Raw genomic sequence first — 17532 nt, forward strand, 5'->3', positions numbered from 1 at the left:
TGACAAAAATTCAACAAAAAAATGACAAAAATGAGACAAAAAAAATGAGAAAAATTCAACAAAAAAATGACAAACATTCAACAAACATGAGACAAAAATGTGACAAAAATTCAACAAAAAAATGACAAAAATTCAACAAAAATTCAACAAAAAAATGACAAAAATTCAACAAAAAAATGACAAAAATTCAACAAAAAAATGACAAAAATTCAACAAAAATGAGACAAAAATGTGACAAAAATTCAACAAAAAAATGACAAAAATTCAACAAAAAAATGACAAAAATTCAACAAAAATTCAACAAAAAAATGACAAAAATTCAACAAAAAAATGACAAAAATTCAACAAAAATGAGACAAAAATTCAACAAAAATTCAACAAAAAAATGACAAAAATTCAACAAAAACGTGACAAAAATTCAACAAAAATGTGACAAAAACTCAACAAAAATGGGAAAAAAGAAAAAAAAAACATACAAAAGGTGACTCAACACAGCAACAACGTGAGGAAAAAGATCAGTTTTGTGGGTCTTAACTTTCAAATGAGGCCTATTTCACAGGCCTATATAACAGCCAAAGAGGACAGAATGCATTTGGTTTAGGCGGGTGGTAAGAGGTTAAAACACAGTCGCATTGTCAGGTTGGATTTGGATCACTGTTCACTAAAATAAACAGGGATCCATGTGTAGATTATATATAAATAAATAAAATTAACTGGGCCAAAATGTCACGGGAAGGATGAATCATTTCTCCTCCTTGTTGAATAACGACGTCTTGAATCAGCTTCAGCGTAATATATTACTCCCTTTAATAATCGATAGAAAAGTCTGTACAAAAGTCCCACATGATCACAAAGACACTTCCCCAAAGGCACCGTAATGTTACACATAATTCATCCTGGAGTAACAAGTCCCTGCTCCCGTATTTACAGTGTGCTGGTGCTACATACAGCCCGTGTATGCAGCTCTGTACAAAAACACATGGAAAGACAGGACGATTCAGAACTTAAGTTAAATTATTGATAAAAGTTTGTACAAAAGTCTTTAAATCTTCTTCTTTTATGACACTGGCACAAGCAGAAAGTTTTTTTTCTCACTTCGTTGTATTTACATCCCTCTCCCGCCGGCCTCACTGTTCGTTGGAGCCGCTGGTGTCGTCGCTCTCCCCCTCCTGCTCCCCGTGCTGCCTCCTCGTCGCCGCCGCCGCTTTGCCCTTGAGCAAGGCGCTGTGGGGGTGGGCGCGGTGCAGGTGCAGCAGCAGCTCGTCCTGCGCCGCCGCCGTGAGCCCGCACTCCTCGCACACGTACAGCTTGTTGCGCCGCTCCTTGTAGGCGTACTTGAGCGTGACGCCGTGGATCTTCTTCATGTGCGACTCCAGCGAGCAGCGCTGCGTGAACGCCTTGTCGCAGAGCGTGCACTTGTACGGACGCACGCCTGAGGGGGGGGAAACACAACGTAAACATACGATTCAAAATGGACGACAAACCACACGACACGTCTTAAAGATTTAGATTTTCCACACGGCTCGACTGGATCTAACCAATTATGGAGCAACAGAGAATCGTGAGAGCTGTGATGGTAACACAGTTTATGGTTCTGTAACGGCTGGACCTTTCCACATGAAACAATAACAATCCCAAAGTCTAGCGTCTTCTCCCTCAGCACAAATGAACTAAGGTCACATGACTGTCTCGTAAAAGTTTCCAAAAGTGGAGAGAACATTTAAAACGACGTGCCAGGTGCTGATCAGACATAAGAACTGACTGGCATTAAAGGGATATTTCAGGATTTTTGACATAGGGCGTCATTTCCTAGTTATCCAGAGTGTTGCTGATTTAAGGAGATTTTATTTTTTGTAATTCATGCAGTTCTTATGTTTGAAGAGTTTCGTGGCGCTAGGCTAATGCTAGGCTAGTGCATTTCTATGGTATCAGCTAGCCTGCAGTAAAAACAGTGTGAGCACCTGAGGCAAATCACTTCTAACACCAGATTAACCATATAAATGTCTGTGTCCAGAGAATCATGTTTGGAATATAACTGACCTGCATCACATGAATGATCACATTTTGAGGGACTATTTTGTAGCAGATCACTCCGCCGCTGTGTAGCTTATACAACCACGAAGCTGATGCTGCTCAAATCTTATTTTAAATGCAGAATGGTTAAAATGATTCTATGGACACAGACATTTATATGGTTAGTCTGGTGTTATAAGTGATTTGCCTCAGGTGCTCTGTGGAGCGGGTCACACTGTTTTTAATGCAGGCTAGCTGATACCATAGAAATGCACTAGCCTAGCGCCACGAAACTCTTCTAGTATAAGAACTGCATGAATTACAAACAACAACAACAATAATAAATGAAATAACTAGGAAATGAGGCCCTATGTCAAAAATCCTGAAATATCCCTTTAAAGCAACATTCCTTAGAAAATAATGACATTGCTCAACTATTTTTATAACTTTTATAGAAGCAATTAATCAAAAATACTAAGATTTTGAATGAAGGCACAGTATTGGCTAAAATGTGGCTAGACAGTTGCCCCATACTGTGCATTTTCTCTCCATTCCTCCAAAAATTAATTATGCATTAAAAAAGGTTAAATTAAAAAGCATAAAATGTGACAGTAAAGTCTGGAACATCTTGTAAATGTGACCTGTTTGGAGTCATTGACTGTTTTTGTAGCATTGAAAGAGCTCTGTTTCTACTCTCTGTGGATTGAAACAGTGAGAATCGTCCCCTATTGTACATGTTTGTACCTGTGTGAGTGCGCACGTGTCTCTTCAGGTCGAAGGTGTCGTTGAAGCCTTTCCCGCAGAAGGTGCACAGGTGCCTCTTGGTTTCATTGTGACACTTGATGTGACGGTTCAACATGCGCTGGAACTGGAACGTTTTCTGACAAATCTAAACACGACAGATTTACAAACGTTATTATCACATTTACCATCAAGCTTTTCCTTTGCAGGTCTTTTAAACGCTTACCTGGCAGATGAAAGTGGGCGTCGTCCTTTTGCCCGTAGACTGAACGCGATTGGTCGGCGCTGGCGGCGAGGTCTCCGTTTCCATGGCGACCGGCGACGGCACAGTCCGAGGCGGCGGCGGCGATAGGTCAGAGCCGGGCAGCTCGCCCGTCGTCACCTGGAAAACAAATAACGGATTAGACGATAAAAAGGCGTGTAGTGCGTAATCCCCCCGACAACACTCGGTCATCCAAATATGGTCGTTTCCTTTGAGGACGAACACGGGGCAGACGCTACGAGTCGTTTCAGTCGCTCCTACTTTACAGTGTTGCTTTATTCAGAGGGATCTTTAATTATGCACATTATAAATCTGAATCTAAACAGAACCTTCTAAAGGACTCATTTTGCTGTAGTTGCTGCTGACGTCACATGAATAACCCCTGTAACTACTTCCTGTCTGATTTATTGAGCTATGAACCCTAAAAACACAAGGCAGCGCTCGTGCCTCACTGAGAGGGTGCTGGGCCTTCCTGTGTGGAGTTTGTTTCCTCCGGGTTTCCCCTACCACTAAAAACATGTACAATAGGGATGAATGATGTGTTTGAATGAATGGTGGTGGTCTTGGCTTACCACCACCGTGTGTGGAGTGAATGAAGAACAAATCTCCAACACTTGTGTGACTCGAGTCATGTGAGAAGAGCTGTACAAATAAACTTCCATTGCCAACAGAAGGTTTGGTCATCATTGTAGTGTGATATAGACTGGTGCTATGTGACTGAAAAAAGCTTAATACCCCTCTTTAAAGATCACGCCTTGAGGTTTCCTGTCCTCCAGACCCGTGTTCCCCAACCAGAGGTAAGGGTAGTTAGATCTAATACTAGTTAGATATTACTTTGAAATGAAAGATATTTATGGGATGTTATGCAGAAAAAGTCTGTATTTTTGCCTTATTAAAAAAAGTTCTTGTTGATCTAAATAACCAGCAGCTCCCTGGACATATTGGACACTTGAATTATAAAACACTGCTCTGGCCTGAGCTTGACCCCTGAGACCCCGAGACTGACCTTGATCTTGGAGCGCACGTAGGTGGAGCCGCTGTGCTGCGCCCTCCGCCGGCTCTCCGCCCGCTCCGGCGTGGGCTGGTCCCGCGGTCGCCCCAGCACGGTGCTGGAGGGCAGCTCGGCCGTGGTCGCGGAGGAGTCCGACACCGAGGGCTTGGTCAGGCACAAGGGGGCGCTCTCCGCCGCCTCCGCCTCCATCATGAGCAGAGCGGACGACGGGAAGATGGACACTGGAGGAGCAGAGGGATGAGGAGACGTTAGAGGGTTCAAGGCTCCACAGTGTCCCTCAGCCTAAAGGTCAAGGCTCAGAGGCGGGCCCTGTGTGGGTCATCACCCTCTCCTCCCATTGGTCGGCGTCTGTCAGGGTCTGAGTGAGTGACAGGTGGGTTTAACCAATCACAGCGACGTGTGATTCTCCTGAGCTGAAGACCTGACATGACCCGCCTTCACTGCAGGAACTCGTTTGTTTAGTGTTGACTGACAGATCTGTGTTTTTCTTGTTTGGGTCTGAGTGGGTGTGCCATTATGACTCTAATTACATGTTTAGGTGAGGCTGGGAAATTACTCCAAATTTAATCAAAATATTAATCTCAATAATTGTCGTGGGACTTAGTTCACAGAAGCAGCTCCTGTAGTTTTGGAGTTTGGACGAGACAAAGTGTTTCCCAACCAGGAGGAAGTTACGTGTGAATGTTTCTCAGTAAAATCTTTGATGATCGGTTATAAACGAGGATGAAAAGCAAAACAAAGAAGCAACAAAAAAGTGACAGAAACTTGACGAAAACATGACAAAAAAGCCACAAAAACGAGGATGAAAATACAACAAAAAAGCCTCGATAGAGCTACAAAAACACAACTAGAAAGTGACAAAAACACGGGGGAAATACAAAAAAAATCCAGCCAAAAAGCAAGGGAAAAAAGCAATGAAAAAAAAAGTTTGAAAACCAGACAAAAACGCATCAACAAGGCAACCAAAAAGTCTCCATCAGTTTTGTAGGTCTTAGCTTTCAAATGCGGCATTGCTCTGGCCTAGAGGCTCCAGTCTGAGCTGAACAGGAGAAAGTGTAATAGGGTAATATTTCACTAACGCAAAAATATGTTTATTTAAGCTTTTTGACCCCTTCTTAAAGGGGTTCGATGCAAGTTGGCCATTTTATACTCACTACTGCCACCTCAGGTCACACGTGTAACTGCAGCTTCTATATTAAGCTCGTGCATGACGGCACTTCTGACCTGAAGTAACATCTTTCTGACAGTGCAGGATTTCAGAGGCAGTTGTGGTGAACAGGTCTGAGCTCATCCACATTAGGACATGGCTGGAACATGTAGGGGAGGAAAATAAACTCCATATAGTCCCTTTAAGTTCCCAATTTGGATTCTGGAAACTTATCAGAAACATTTTTGAAGTTAATCAGGAATTTTTCACACTTTTGCACCAATGCTTTACCGAAGCACAAGTGATGAATCCAGTGAAGTTTTGACAGATTTAATGACCTTCACCCATAACGTGATGTTGTGTCATTGTTTAAGTGTTTCCCTGTAATTATCCGGAACAACCCGCCTCATGTCGTTGTCTTTGCCGCTCCCAGAGTCACTAAACCCCCTGAGCCGTGATCACGCCGGCCCGTTACTCTCCAGACCTGCACATGTGACATCCAGACGTTTCCCCATCAGCCGCTGATCTCCTCCTCAGCCCCGCGTTTTCACAACACCTCCATGTGTGTGTGTGTGTGTGTGTGTGTGTGTGTGTGTGTGTGTGTGTGTGTGTGTGTGTGTGTGTGTGTGTGTGTGCCTGTCTGTGTGCGCTGGGTGTGCGCTTGTTTTGCTCCTTTGTTTCTCTCGATGCCGAGCTTCAGTTGGACTCGTTTTACCGGATCGTCTCGACCGTCGAGGCGTAATTTAAACAAACGCCGTCCTGTGTAAATGGCAGCTGAGCGACATCCTGGCCTTTCACCACAACATGGACGAATCAAGTTTCCAAACAACGGATGCACGATTTGTTGCATTTCTTTGATCGATTAAGATGAGACGCTGCAGGGGAATAGGGGGAAAAAAATCACTGTAGAACCATCAATGTGAAACTTTTGCTGAACATAACGGATAAAAAATCTATTGCAAGTTTTCTGCCATTTTATGTTTTCATATGTTTTATGCGGAAAAATAACCAAAATTGTGTATATTTTCAGCGGCAAAAGCTGAATAATGGAGCCAGATTAAAACTGATGGTTTTATTTTGTGACATATTAGTAACAAAGATGTTTTTCAGAGGGGGTTTAGGATCTTGTTTAGTTTTTAATAAGCTAATCAGAAGTGAAAAACTCTGTAAAAAAGCTCAATAGATCAGGCTGGGAAGAAAAGCATAAAATCCCCCTGAAAAAAACTTGGACTCAGCAATATTTTGGAGTGACTAACGTGGGTGTCTCCCAGAAAGGAAATGACCATATTTGGATTATGGCATCATCTCGGGGATCCTTCACAGTACACATGGATATAAAACATGTCATTATTTGTGAAAGAATACTCGCGGGAACCCGGCATTTGCAGATATCTCGAGACAAAACATCATAAAATAAACATATGCGGTAAGTTTTGGTGTAAGGAGGAGAGGCTAAATGCAACAACATCTTTTGCGTGACTGAGCGCACACACAAAAAACAGATGGGTACGCATCAACTCGTCTAAGCTGAGGTAAGAACATGTCTCAGTTTGTAAAACACGTGGCCTGTTCCTTTAAAGTACTTTAAAATCCGACACATTATTGCTAAAACACAGTAAACACAAATATATTTAAGTTTGATTATTTTTGTGACGTTTATAGTTTCACTTCCTTATTGGACACTGACAGGAAGTGACATAGATAGAGGCAAACTATTTTAAACTGTTGCCGTGCCAACCATGTTAATGTGTTAATAGGAACTTTACCTCTATCTATGTCACTTCCTCATCCTTCCTCATTAAATTGCTGCTTCACTGAAATTAAATTATGCTTACGTACAACAGATGTCATCCATTTAAATAAGTCATATTTTCCATATTTTCAAAAGCATTCAAACATTCAAATATCTTCACTTTACTCTGCAGATGTCAAACTACTCCTGGTATTATTACGCCTTACAATATAGTTCCCATTTTATCCGCTTAGAAAATCCACATTGTTGTGTAATTATGCTTTATCATGTAACACTTCACGTAATCATATTTAAATAAGGAAAACGTGGAAGAGCTTCCATCTTCACCTGATTTGGAGCTATAGAGGAGGAGAGGCTAAATGCTAACACCGTCTGTGCTGTGTTTACGTGACTGAGGACACGTGTGAAGACCAGACAGGTACACATGAACTCATCTAAGCTCAGGTAAGAACATATCTCAGTGTGGAAAAACATCTCCACATTGACCACTGCGAAAAAAATCTATGTTTTCAACAGCCTATCGCAAGACCATGGGAACCCAGGGTGCTGTGGATGCTGCAGCACCCCCTGGTGGAGAGTTTTCACATTGGAGTCAATAATTAACCTCTTACCTCCCCCCTGAACCAAGAGCATTTTCTCCAGTTCAGCTTTACCCAAATCCTGTAGGCCAGTGTAACGCCTCATTTGAAAGCTAAGATCTACAAAACTCATCTAAATGGATCTTTTTCCTCACGTCATCAGATTTTTTTCCATCTTTTTTTGGGGGGGTCATTTTGGAACTTTTTTGTCCTTTTTTTAAATCATTTTTTTGTCATATTTGTAACATTTTTTGTCATTCTTTTTGTCTTTTTTTGTCATTTTTTTGTCATTTTTTTGTCATTTTTTCGTCACTTTTTCGTCAAAGTTTTCTCACTTTTTTGTCACATCTTCATTGTTTTTGTCTCAGTTTAGTTGCTATTTTCACACCTTTTTTCCAGAAGCTTTTGGATTGGGGTAAAGCCAAGCTGGAGAAAATGTGCTCGGTTCAGGTGGGAGTTAAGGGGTTAAGAGCACAGAAAAAGCATTTTTGGGAGCAAACTATAAAAAAAAAAGATCCCTTGAGAGGATAAAAGGCCTCAAAATAGGGACATTTTGCCTTGTGTTATTTTCAAATGTAAAGTATGTAAGTAAGTATTTTTGTACTTGGGTAAAAGCGTCTGTTCTGTCACAGTCCGGTGATCTGAGCTCTTTGAAAGTAACGGGCCCCAGCCTGAACACGCCTTTGTCAAACACTGCCCTGTGTCCTCTGTTTGATAAAGATAACTGTGTGTGTGTGTGCGTGCGTATATATGTGTGTGTATGTTAGTGTGTGTGTGTGTGTGTGTGTACAGTGCGCTATCCATTCTTCTTCTCTATTGGTCTTTAGCAACACGGCCACGACTGATTTGATTCTCAGGTCATGTTTCTGCAATCTGGACCAAGAAAAGAAAAGAAAAGGCAAAGTGACCCATGGACAGTGGAGGTTTAGCCCCAGTTTAGTCATCGATTAGATTTCCTCTTTCTTCCTCATTCTGCTCTCTCTTCAATCCTCTTACCACCTCCCTCTCTCTTAAAACACTTGGAGACACACGATCTGTTACCTCACCTCCAACTGCAGGTTTAAGGGACTTACAACAAATGAAATACTTGCTTTTCAAGTTCAAAAACTGAGAGCTGAATACTCTGGGGAAAATGTCAATGTCTCGCCAAACTGTTGTTATCGCAATACCTGGAGTCATAATATATTTCAAAATCAGAGAGGTCTTTCATTTCATCTGACTAAGATTCAGAAAACCGCCTCCAGATTAAGCCACAGAGGGAAAGGGTCGAAACAGTTGTCGAATGTCTCTTTTTCCTCATGAGTTCAGATTTGTGATTCATGTTTTAAAGTCAGATGGAGACATAGAAACATATTTTCTGCAGACGACATTAGAGGCGACTGTTTCGATTTGAGTGCATCTTCTGGTCGCACATTGTGAAATAACACACAAATGTTACCCTTCAAACCTAAGTGACATCCTGCGCTTCGTTTTTATGGGCAGCCTCCCGTGTTTGGTGTCAGTAATTTACATACCATCTTAAACAGTCAGACAGGTACGGCGGGTAACGGCGCATACCGCATACAACACAGCACCGCTTCCTGCTAAACACCAGTGCACACAATTATGGCCCGACTGCATTTAAAAGACTTTACTTTACTCATGTAACAGACTATAGTAACTCGCAAAGAAGCTATTTCCAAAGAACAGCCTGTTGTCATAGCTGGTCCTGAAGCTTTTCACACCTCATAAATGGCCCACTTGACCTTCCAAGCAGCATCAAGCCTAAATCAAAATCAAATTAGGATTAGACTAGACTAAGATTGGATTATATTAAGTCTAAACAGGGCGTAAACCAGGTCTAAAGCAGAAAATGCAAAGCTCAGGGATTGTGACAACTTACCGACTAAACAATTCCAACAACAGGGTGTGGAACAAAAATATGGTGAACTATTAAAACAGTGTGTGCACGTCACACAAGGATGTTTGGCACAAATGTAACAACAGGCAAATAGACCGAGCTCTCTTCTTTAGATCCGAGGATAAGTCAGGATGATTTTTCACATTTTCAGGCCTAAAGGTTGTTGTTGTTGTTTTTCTCCGTAAATGTCCAATTCCTGGCTTGATTTATTGTGCTTTGATGATATTAAAAACAGATCCAACCAACAAAAGAGACCCACACATTTTAACCCGGTCCTATCAAGTATAGACAACTTTGGTCATGTTAATTAGGGCTGCACAGGATCATATTGTGATATTAGGTGATGCAATATTGCAAAAAGCCACAATATATCGGAACGTCACTAAAGTCTTGATCTCCTGACTGAAATCGACACTTTCATTTGGATCCAAAAACAAACAAGGAATTGAACTTATAAATGTGTAAGTTCAGTTTTAGTTAAACAGTTACTAACTTAGTTCAGTTCTAGTCTTGTTTTGACACAATTTGCCGAAAAACGAGTTACTTATGATTTGTGTTTAATTAGAATGGTTCATTGTATTGACTTATTGTCATAATATCGTTATCGCAATATTGTTCAGCCATAATTTTTATGCATTAAAAGGTCTTACTTTTAAGTTACATTAAAACATTACATGACTCCTGCCTTATTTATTGAGCTTTGAACTCCAATAAAAACAAGGTAAAATATGGATTTTACAATTTTTTTTCCACTTATAATGACAATGCTTTTGTGCTTTCATTTTTGTGCTTTTTTGTCACGTTTTTCTTGCATTTTTGTTGCTTTTTCATCCCTTTCTTGTCACCTGTTTGGCTGTGTTTTGTCACTTTTGTGTAACAATTTTGTTGCTTTATCATCACCTTTTGTCGCCCTTGTGATGCTTTTATTGCTGCGTTTTTAATCCTCAGTTACATCTCATTTTTTGACTCTACTTTGAGGCTCCTTTCAAGACGCTTTTAGATTTGGGTAAAGCCGAACTGGAGAAAATGTGCTCGCTTCAGGTGGGGGTTAAGAGGTTAAGTGATTAATCAAAGGTCAGGTGATTTACGGAACAGTTATACGTGGATATCTTGTAGAAATCCGCGGTTGTTGCTGGAGTGGATGTAACGGTGCAGTGATTGCTCTCAGGCCGCAGTCAGAGCCTCGGAGGCCGGGGGGAGGGGCTGAGAGCGGTCGCTACCTGCTCTGGGTGTAGTCCGTTAGTTTGTTATCTGATACCGACCGAGCCTCTACAATAAAACCTCCACCGCGGCCAAACAAAGGCGATTGTTTTCCAGGTGAAAGAGAAAACTACCAAACTGAGGGCACTGTTTGGGGAAGGATGGTGTTGCCCCCAAACATTTCCGCTATTCAGATGCAAAACTTGGTCAAACACTTCGAAGCTAATGTCTGTAATCAAAAAAGACATGACAGCTAGCTAGCATTCCAAACGGGGAGCGGCTAACCCTGTAGTAACACGTCCAAACGGTCCAAACGACACTTTAATGTTTACATTTCGATTAAATGTTACGTATTAATATTTCTTCAACAGCTATAGGCGATTTGTAGGTGATTCAGGGTCAATATTTACCAAAAATATGAAGTTTGGACAACTTTTATATGTCTCGTGTGAAACATGACACTGTTCTAACGGAATCTGCCCCCCTAAAAAATAACGAACCTCTGAAGTTATTATTGTTTTGGTCGACCTTGTAAACGCTTAATGACTTTTTCGCCCCATGTAGGACTAAAAATATATTTTAAACATGCATTTGGTGATATGTTAATAATTTTACATTATGTTGTTTTGAGGAAGGACTTTTATTGGATCATAATTTGAAGGCAACAGGTGGTATTGACTGTGGCTTCCAGTTGAAACATGCAAATAGCTTATAAAACTAGGCTACATTGCCAAACATAAAAATAAAAAAAGTTATATTTATATTTTTTAGCAACATTGACTTTATCAATTAGTAGCTTTCATTAAACACTTCAACAAAGACTTATCAAATCGACACTAGGGCATTTCAACGTGACATTTATGGGCCTGAAGGCTGTTTGTTTTATTTTTATATCTAATCTAGGAATTGGTCAAACTCAAATCCAGTCCTTGTCATAAATTTGCTTCATAACAGTCTCGTTGTGCATGGGAATGACATGAACGAGGAAGAAAGCCCTGGGGTTGAAGGTCGATATAAGAAGAAGTTGCCTTTTAAAACCTCTTTCTCTCTCCGGACTTAAACTTAAACCACACTTTTGCGCAGAGGACAATATGAGATACTGTTTTTTATGGTTGGAATTGGGCCTGGGTTCGTTTGCCTAAAGTTATGGCGCACCCATTGCAAAGTATGGGGAAGCAGCAGCAGCAGCAGCAGCAGCAGCTCTGGGTGATTCCCGTTATTCCCATGATATGCCCCGCTACTCTCCCGCACCAACCACGACGTTTTCACGCGAAATCAACCCCTCGCGTATCTTTCAAGGCACTCATCCAATGCGAAAAGCGGTACCGGTGTGCGTAAAATGCGTAAAAGTCGTGTCAAAACTCTTGGAATTAGGTAAGACCCGTGCACAAACTCACCTGGGATGTAAACGTCTCCTCTTTCGTGGTCAGGCACTTCGCTCCAGTTCCGCTTTCCAGGCGAAACATTGTTCTTTTTCACTAAAAACGCCCTCGGCATCGTTACAGGCAACTCCAATACGGTTACAAACGGAGCGATCGAGAGGGGAAAACAATTCGCGATCGTCACCAAAAAAAAAAAAGGTTGTGTCAATTTGGTCCTATGCGTTCGCCGCCGTCTTCTAACCAAACGTCGCCTGTATCCGTGCCCAGGTGAGCGCGGGCGATCACAGGTAGCACGGAGGGAAGAAGTCCACGCGTAATGGCGAATAACGGGAGAGTGCAGGCGGGGGGAAGCGTCGTATTTATGAGGCGCCGTGGATCGGTCTCGACGAGAGGTACGGCCGTAGGTGGGTCGAGACAGTTCGCAGGTATAAAGGAGGCGAGCAGGAAGCGGGGCAGGGTGCGCATGCGCGGGAGAAATAACGGAGAGGCGGCTGCTGCAGAAGCCCCGGAGCAATAGTCAAGGAGGCATCGAGGAGGGAGGAAGGGAGGGAGGGAGGCCCCAGCCAGTGCGGGACCTGTCCGACCGGTCTGACCCCTCCGCCGCTCTCGGTCTCTCCCCGCGTCAACTCAATTCCGCGGCGAGGCGTGGAGGCTGGAAAGTCATTTGCAAACATGGCCATTTGTGATCGGTAATGTTTCGGCTGAAGTAACTATAGTTTTGAAAGATGGAGGAAAGTTATGGGCCATGTGTTTGATATTGAATAAGCCTATCTGCCCCGATATTCAAGGCCCTATACCTGACGTGTTTTAACCTCTTAACCCCCACCTCCGAGCACCCTTTCTCCAGTTTGGCTTTATCCAAATCTTGAAAAAAAAAAAAAAAAAAAGAAAATCAAAAGAGCAACAAAAATGTATCAAAGCGACAAAAAGTGATGGAAAAAGCATTAAAACCGGCAACAAATAAAGTGTAAAAAAAAAAAGCCATGAAAAAGCAACAAAAAGTGAGGAAACCGCAGTAAAAAAAAAAAAAAAAGGCGTCAAAAGAAGCAACAAAAACTCCACAACATGACGACAACGCAATGAATAATCTTATATCAGTTTTGAAGGTCTTAGCTTTCAAATGAGTCGTTACACTGGCCTATAGGCTGTATTTGGGGAAAATTCCCTCGGTTCAGTTGTGGATAAGAGGTTAAAGGCCATATACCTGATTTTTTTTTTTTTTTTTTATAGCAAACAATGAAAGAGGAAGCCACAGAATGACAATGCTGTTGTGATCCAACTCATTCACCACTTTTCTGTTGCATCCCAATTGTTCACAGGGACGAGTTTAGGCACATTTCATAACTCGCAGGGTCACATTTTACTTTCACAGAAATGCTGGAAAACTATCCAGCGGGTTAATAAGACTCATTCCAAATGCGTCATAATTAGATGCACTGTGTTTAAAAAAAAAAAAAAAAAAAATGAAACAAAGCAGGTATAGTGCCTTTAAGTGGAATAGCCTTGTATTATTGGCCTTTGCAGCCTTAATAAAAAATCATCAACCACTTTGATTCTGGCCCATAGCATCTTATTACATATACATTTTATGTGTTTGATTCAAAGATGAAAAGAGCCGCACCAGTGGCTTGAGATCCTGATCCCTGACCCTGGGCCATAATGGATCACAGGCTTAATACCTAATACGTTTTATCAGCTTAAAATCAAAAGAATTATCAATTCAAAACTATGATTAGTGCCCATTAGAATTAAACATGAGGGACTTTCCTTGACCAGGTCGTAAATGTCAATGAGTTTTACCAGGTTAAATAAAGAAAAACACTTTTCTGTCAAAGATCATGGTTTTGCCACATTTGGTCCTAATACTGTCGTACATGCAATTTCAAATGGTAAATTCGATGTAACTTATACAAAGAGCTGTGTGCAATTTTCTAGCTTGAACTTGTTTTTTAGCTCTTGTCTTGATAAATGACCCTGCAAGTGTATATTACATCTAAAATGGACTATACCTAGCTTATTTCTTTGACACTCACTGTTAATGAGTTGATTTTCACGTTGCAGGGCTTTATTCCAGTGTAAAAACCCGTTTCTGTTGTTCCCTCTTTTTCATATGCTTTCTCCCGATTGTGATTCTGATGAGGCGGAATATTCAGGCGGTGGGAGTTTCACTGCAGACGTGTTTGACGGCCTGATGCTCTGATGCAGCGGCTCCATCAGCGGAAATGTAATGAAGGTAAAGAAAAATGTTGCTTTTTCAATCATCATGCTACTTTTAATATTGTTTCATTTTGCCTTGAAGAGGGTAAGATAAAGCACTTAAAGCAGATGTGAAAGGTCCAGTAGCTTTCTTTTTTTCTTCATTACAGGCAAAACCTTTTTTTCCCCCCATTATCAGGTTTTGAGCAATGTCTCTCTTAATTTCCTAGGACTTTCAAACATAGCTTTGTCAACAACAAAAAATCACATTTTTATGCCTGATATTTCTGTTTCTTCATCACAGAGCTCTACTGGCTGCAGTATGCAAATGTCCACTTTGTCCCCCGCGGAGTGAGTTTACGACCTCCCGCTGCTTCAACACGGCCCCATTGACTCCCAATAATCCCATTACCGTCAATTAGCGGGTATCGCCCATGCACCGGGTGTGACTGTGGGTTTTTAGGTCAGTGAGAGAAACAGCAGACAAGGTGGAACCGGGGACCGTCCTGCTGTGGGGCGGGAGTGCTGCAGACCCTCCTGCTGTGGGACAGGAGTGCTGCAGACCCTCCTGCTGTGGGGAGGGAGTGCTGCAGACCCTCCTGCTGTGGGGCGGGGGTGCTGCAGACCCTCCTGCTGTGGGACAGGAGTGCTGCAGACCCTCCTGCTGTGGGGAGGGAGTGCTGCAGACCCTCCTGCTGTGGGGCGGGGGTGCTGCAGACCCTCCTGCTGTGGGACAGGAGTGCTGCAGACCCTCCTGCTGTGGGGCGTGAGTGCTGCAGACCCTCCTGCTGTGGGACAGGAGTGCTGCAGACCCTCCTGCTGTGGGACGGGAGTGCTGCAGACCCTCCTGCTGTGGGGAGGGAGTGCTGCAGACCCTCCTGCTGTGGGACGGGAGTGCTGCAGACCCTCCTGCTGTGGGACAGGAGTGCTGCAGACCCTCCTGCTGTGGGACGGGAGTGCTGCAGACCCTCCTGCTGTGGGGAGGGTGCTGCAGACCCTCCTGCTGTGGGACAGGAGTGCTGCAGACCCTCCTGCTGTGGGACGGGAGTGCTGCAGACTCTGCCACTGTGTTGCCTGCAGCTACTGCTACTCCTGAACATCCCTATCATTAGTACAAATGTAGAGTTAGACAAAGTATTTGGTTTCATTACTTTAGTTTAAACTCATTCCTGACTTTCCTAACATGTTTGTAGCATCCGAATACTTCACAGGGACGAGTTCATCGGCACGTTTCAGCTGCCGGGGTCACTTTTCGGGGTCACTTTCGCAGAAATGCAAGAAAACTCGCCTGCAAGTCCATGAAAGTGTTTAGAATTAGATGCACAGTGTTTTTCCCAGTAAAGGAGGACAAATAATAAAATGTTTGTTCCACTTACATGTGTAGTCCCTGTAAGTGAAAGTACTTACATTCCTTCAGTGCTTGATTTGTGAATTAGTCGTTTCAAGAACACTTTTGGATTGATGTGATGAATTCGGAAAACAGTTACAGGAAGACTCTCATTAAACACCATTAGTTCTCAGATCCTTATCAGATTATTATCAGATCAGCTAAGGCCTAAAAAGCTGATCATAACTTTTTTGTCGACACATACTTGTCATATTTTTGAAGCGTTTTTGTCATGTCTTCATCTCTCTTTTTCATTGTATTTTTTTCATAGTTATTTTTGTCCTGTTGTTGCGTTTTCATTCTCGTTTTTGTCGCTCTTTAGTCACTTTTATGTGGTAGTACTGTTGCTTTTCTGGCACGTTTTAGTTGCTTTTTTTGTCACTTTATTGATGCTTCATTTTTTTGTCATGGTTTCATGGTTGTTTTTGTTGTGTTTTTGTTGCTTTGTCATAGTTTCATAGTAGAAGCTTAACCGGCAAAACTAGAAGAAAACATGGGATCAAACCAAGCTCTGCAAACCTTATTTCTCATTGTGAGTCACAGGTTTTATTCCCCAGAAGGAATAACAACAGTCTCTGCATGGGGATCCTGATAAATAAACATAAACATCAAAGTGTTTTTATTGCATGTTCCCTTGAAACATGTAACATTAATAACATTATCCTCACACTTTTTTGAAAATGAATGAATTTATTTATTGGTATCAAGTGTCACAATTTGCAAATCTCAAAGGCTGCAATTCATTTGAGATCCTGAATATTCTGTTCACATTTTCAGAATTAGCTGAACTGAATTTCTTTAAATCTTTACAATGGCACAAACCATGTAACAGTCAGTACCAGAGCAATAAGATAATAACTGCGACTACTGCGATGTAAAAAAGTGTCCGTTAACGCGGAGGAGGAGAGGATTCCTGTCAAACTCCTCTGACCGCCTCGGCCACATACCGCTCATTGACTCTCAAACACCTCCAGGGCCACTCCTTTACACTGGAATAATGAAGAAGAGCTCAGGGCAGGAAGGTAGTATGCAAAGAAAGAAAAAAAACAACAACAGGTGGAGGAGCAATGCCAGAGATGCGTAGGTGAGCTGTGGCTTTTGGTGAAAGGCTGCTGCTCCACCATATTCTCTCAAAGCGCTTTTCTATTTCTGCTTTTGGAAATGGGCTGGGGCGGTTTGGTTGGTTGAGTTGAGTCATTTGCATCAAGTACAACAAGTAGAAGCCGAGCCAATGATGATTGAGGAAAACATAAACAGAGGGAGAGAGCGGCCTTTGTGTGGAGCTTGTGCATCTGCCACCTTAAGTCAAGAAAGTCAAGATTTATTGGACTGAGATAATTAAAACACCAGGATGTTTTAACTCTCCTTTGTTTGATCAGTTGCCGTTCTTAAAGGGACTATACAGAGTTTAGTAATGTTTAAATTAAGCATTTTCCTACATGTTCCAGCCACGTCCCTTTGTTTTTAGAATGAGCTCAGACCTGTTCACCACAACTGCCTCTAAAATCCTGCACTGTCACTCAGAAAGGTGTTACTTCGGGTCCAAATTGTAGAACCTGCGGTTACACGTATGCCCTGAGGTGGCAGTAGTGAGTATAAAATGGCAAACTTGCATCTAACGCCTTTAAAGTTTACAGATCAGTATTTCATTACTTGTGTACTTGTGTCTCAGTGAAATTATTATGTCAGTGAAAGTACTTTTGGAGGATCGGGCATAGATTTGAGATGAGCATTTATTTTAGAGATTCTCCTCATTGTAAAATACCTCATAAATGTAGAAGAAAATATTTTAAATTAGCTGAAGTAATGTTTGTATGTGTGAAATGTGTATCTGGGCCACGATGTCAGTCATTTCAGCCACAGATACTTTTTGTTTGTTCTATTATTATTGTTAGGTGCGTCCTCCTTTAGGAATCGCCTAAATCTGGTCCGGGCTCATACTTTTGATGATGATGTCTGGA

At 42.0% G+C, this 17532-nt stretch overlaps 1 protein-coding gene across 1 annotated transcript; it reads right to left on the bottom strand.

Moving 5' to 3' along the window:
• Positions 1–1000: 1000 nt before the first annotated feature.
• Positions 1001–12103, bottom strand: ovol1a (ovo-like zinc finger 1a; the record flags this gene model as incomplete). Its single annotated transcript, XM_079579966.1, has 5 exons — positions 1001–1432; positions 2758–2902; positions 2981–3136; positions 4023–4249; positions 12004–12103. The coding sequence occupies 5 exons, from the start codon at positions 12101–12103 to the stop codon at positions 1128–1130; spliced, it is 933 nt and encodes a 310-aa protein (XP_079436092.1). The 3' UTR covers positions 1001–1127.
• Between the last annotated feature and the right edge of the window lie 5429 nt (positions 12104–17532).

This window comes from Gobius niger (genome assembly GCF_951799975.1).
Source record: "Gobius niger genome assembly, chromosome: 21".
Lineage (NCBI taxonomy): Eukaryota > Metazoa > Chordata > Actinopteri > Gobiiformes > Gobiidae > Gobius > Gobius niger.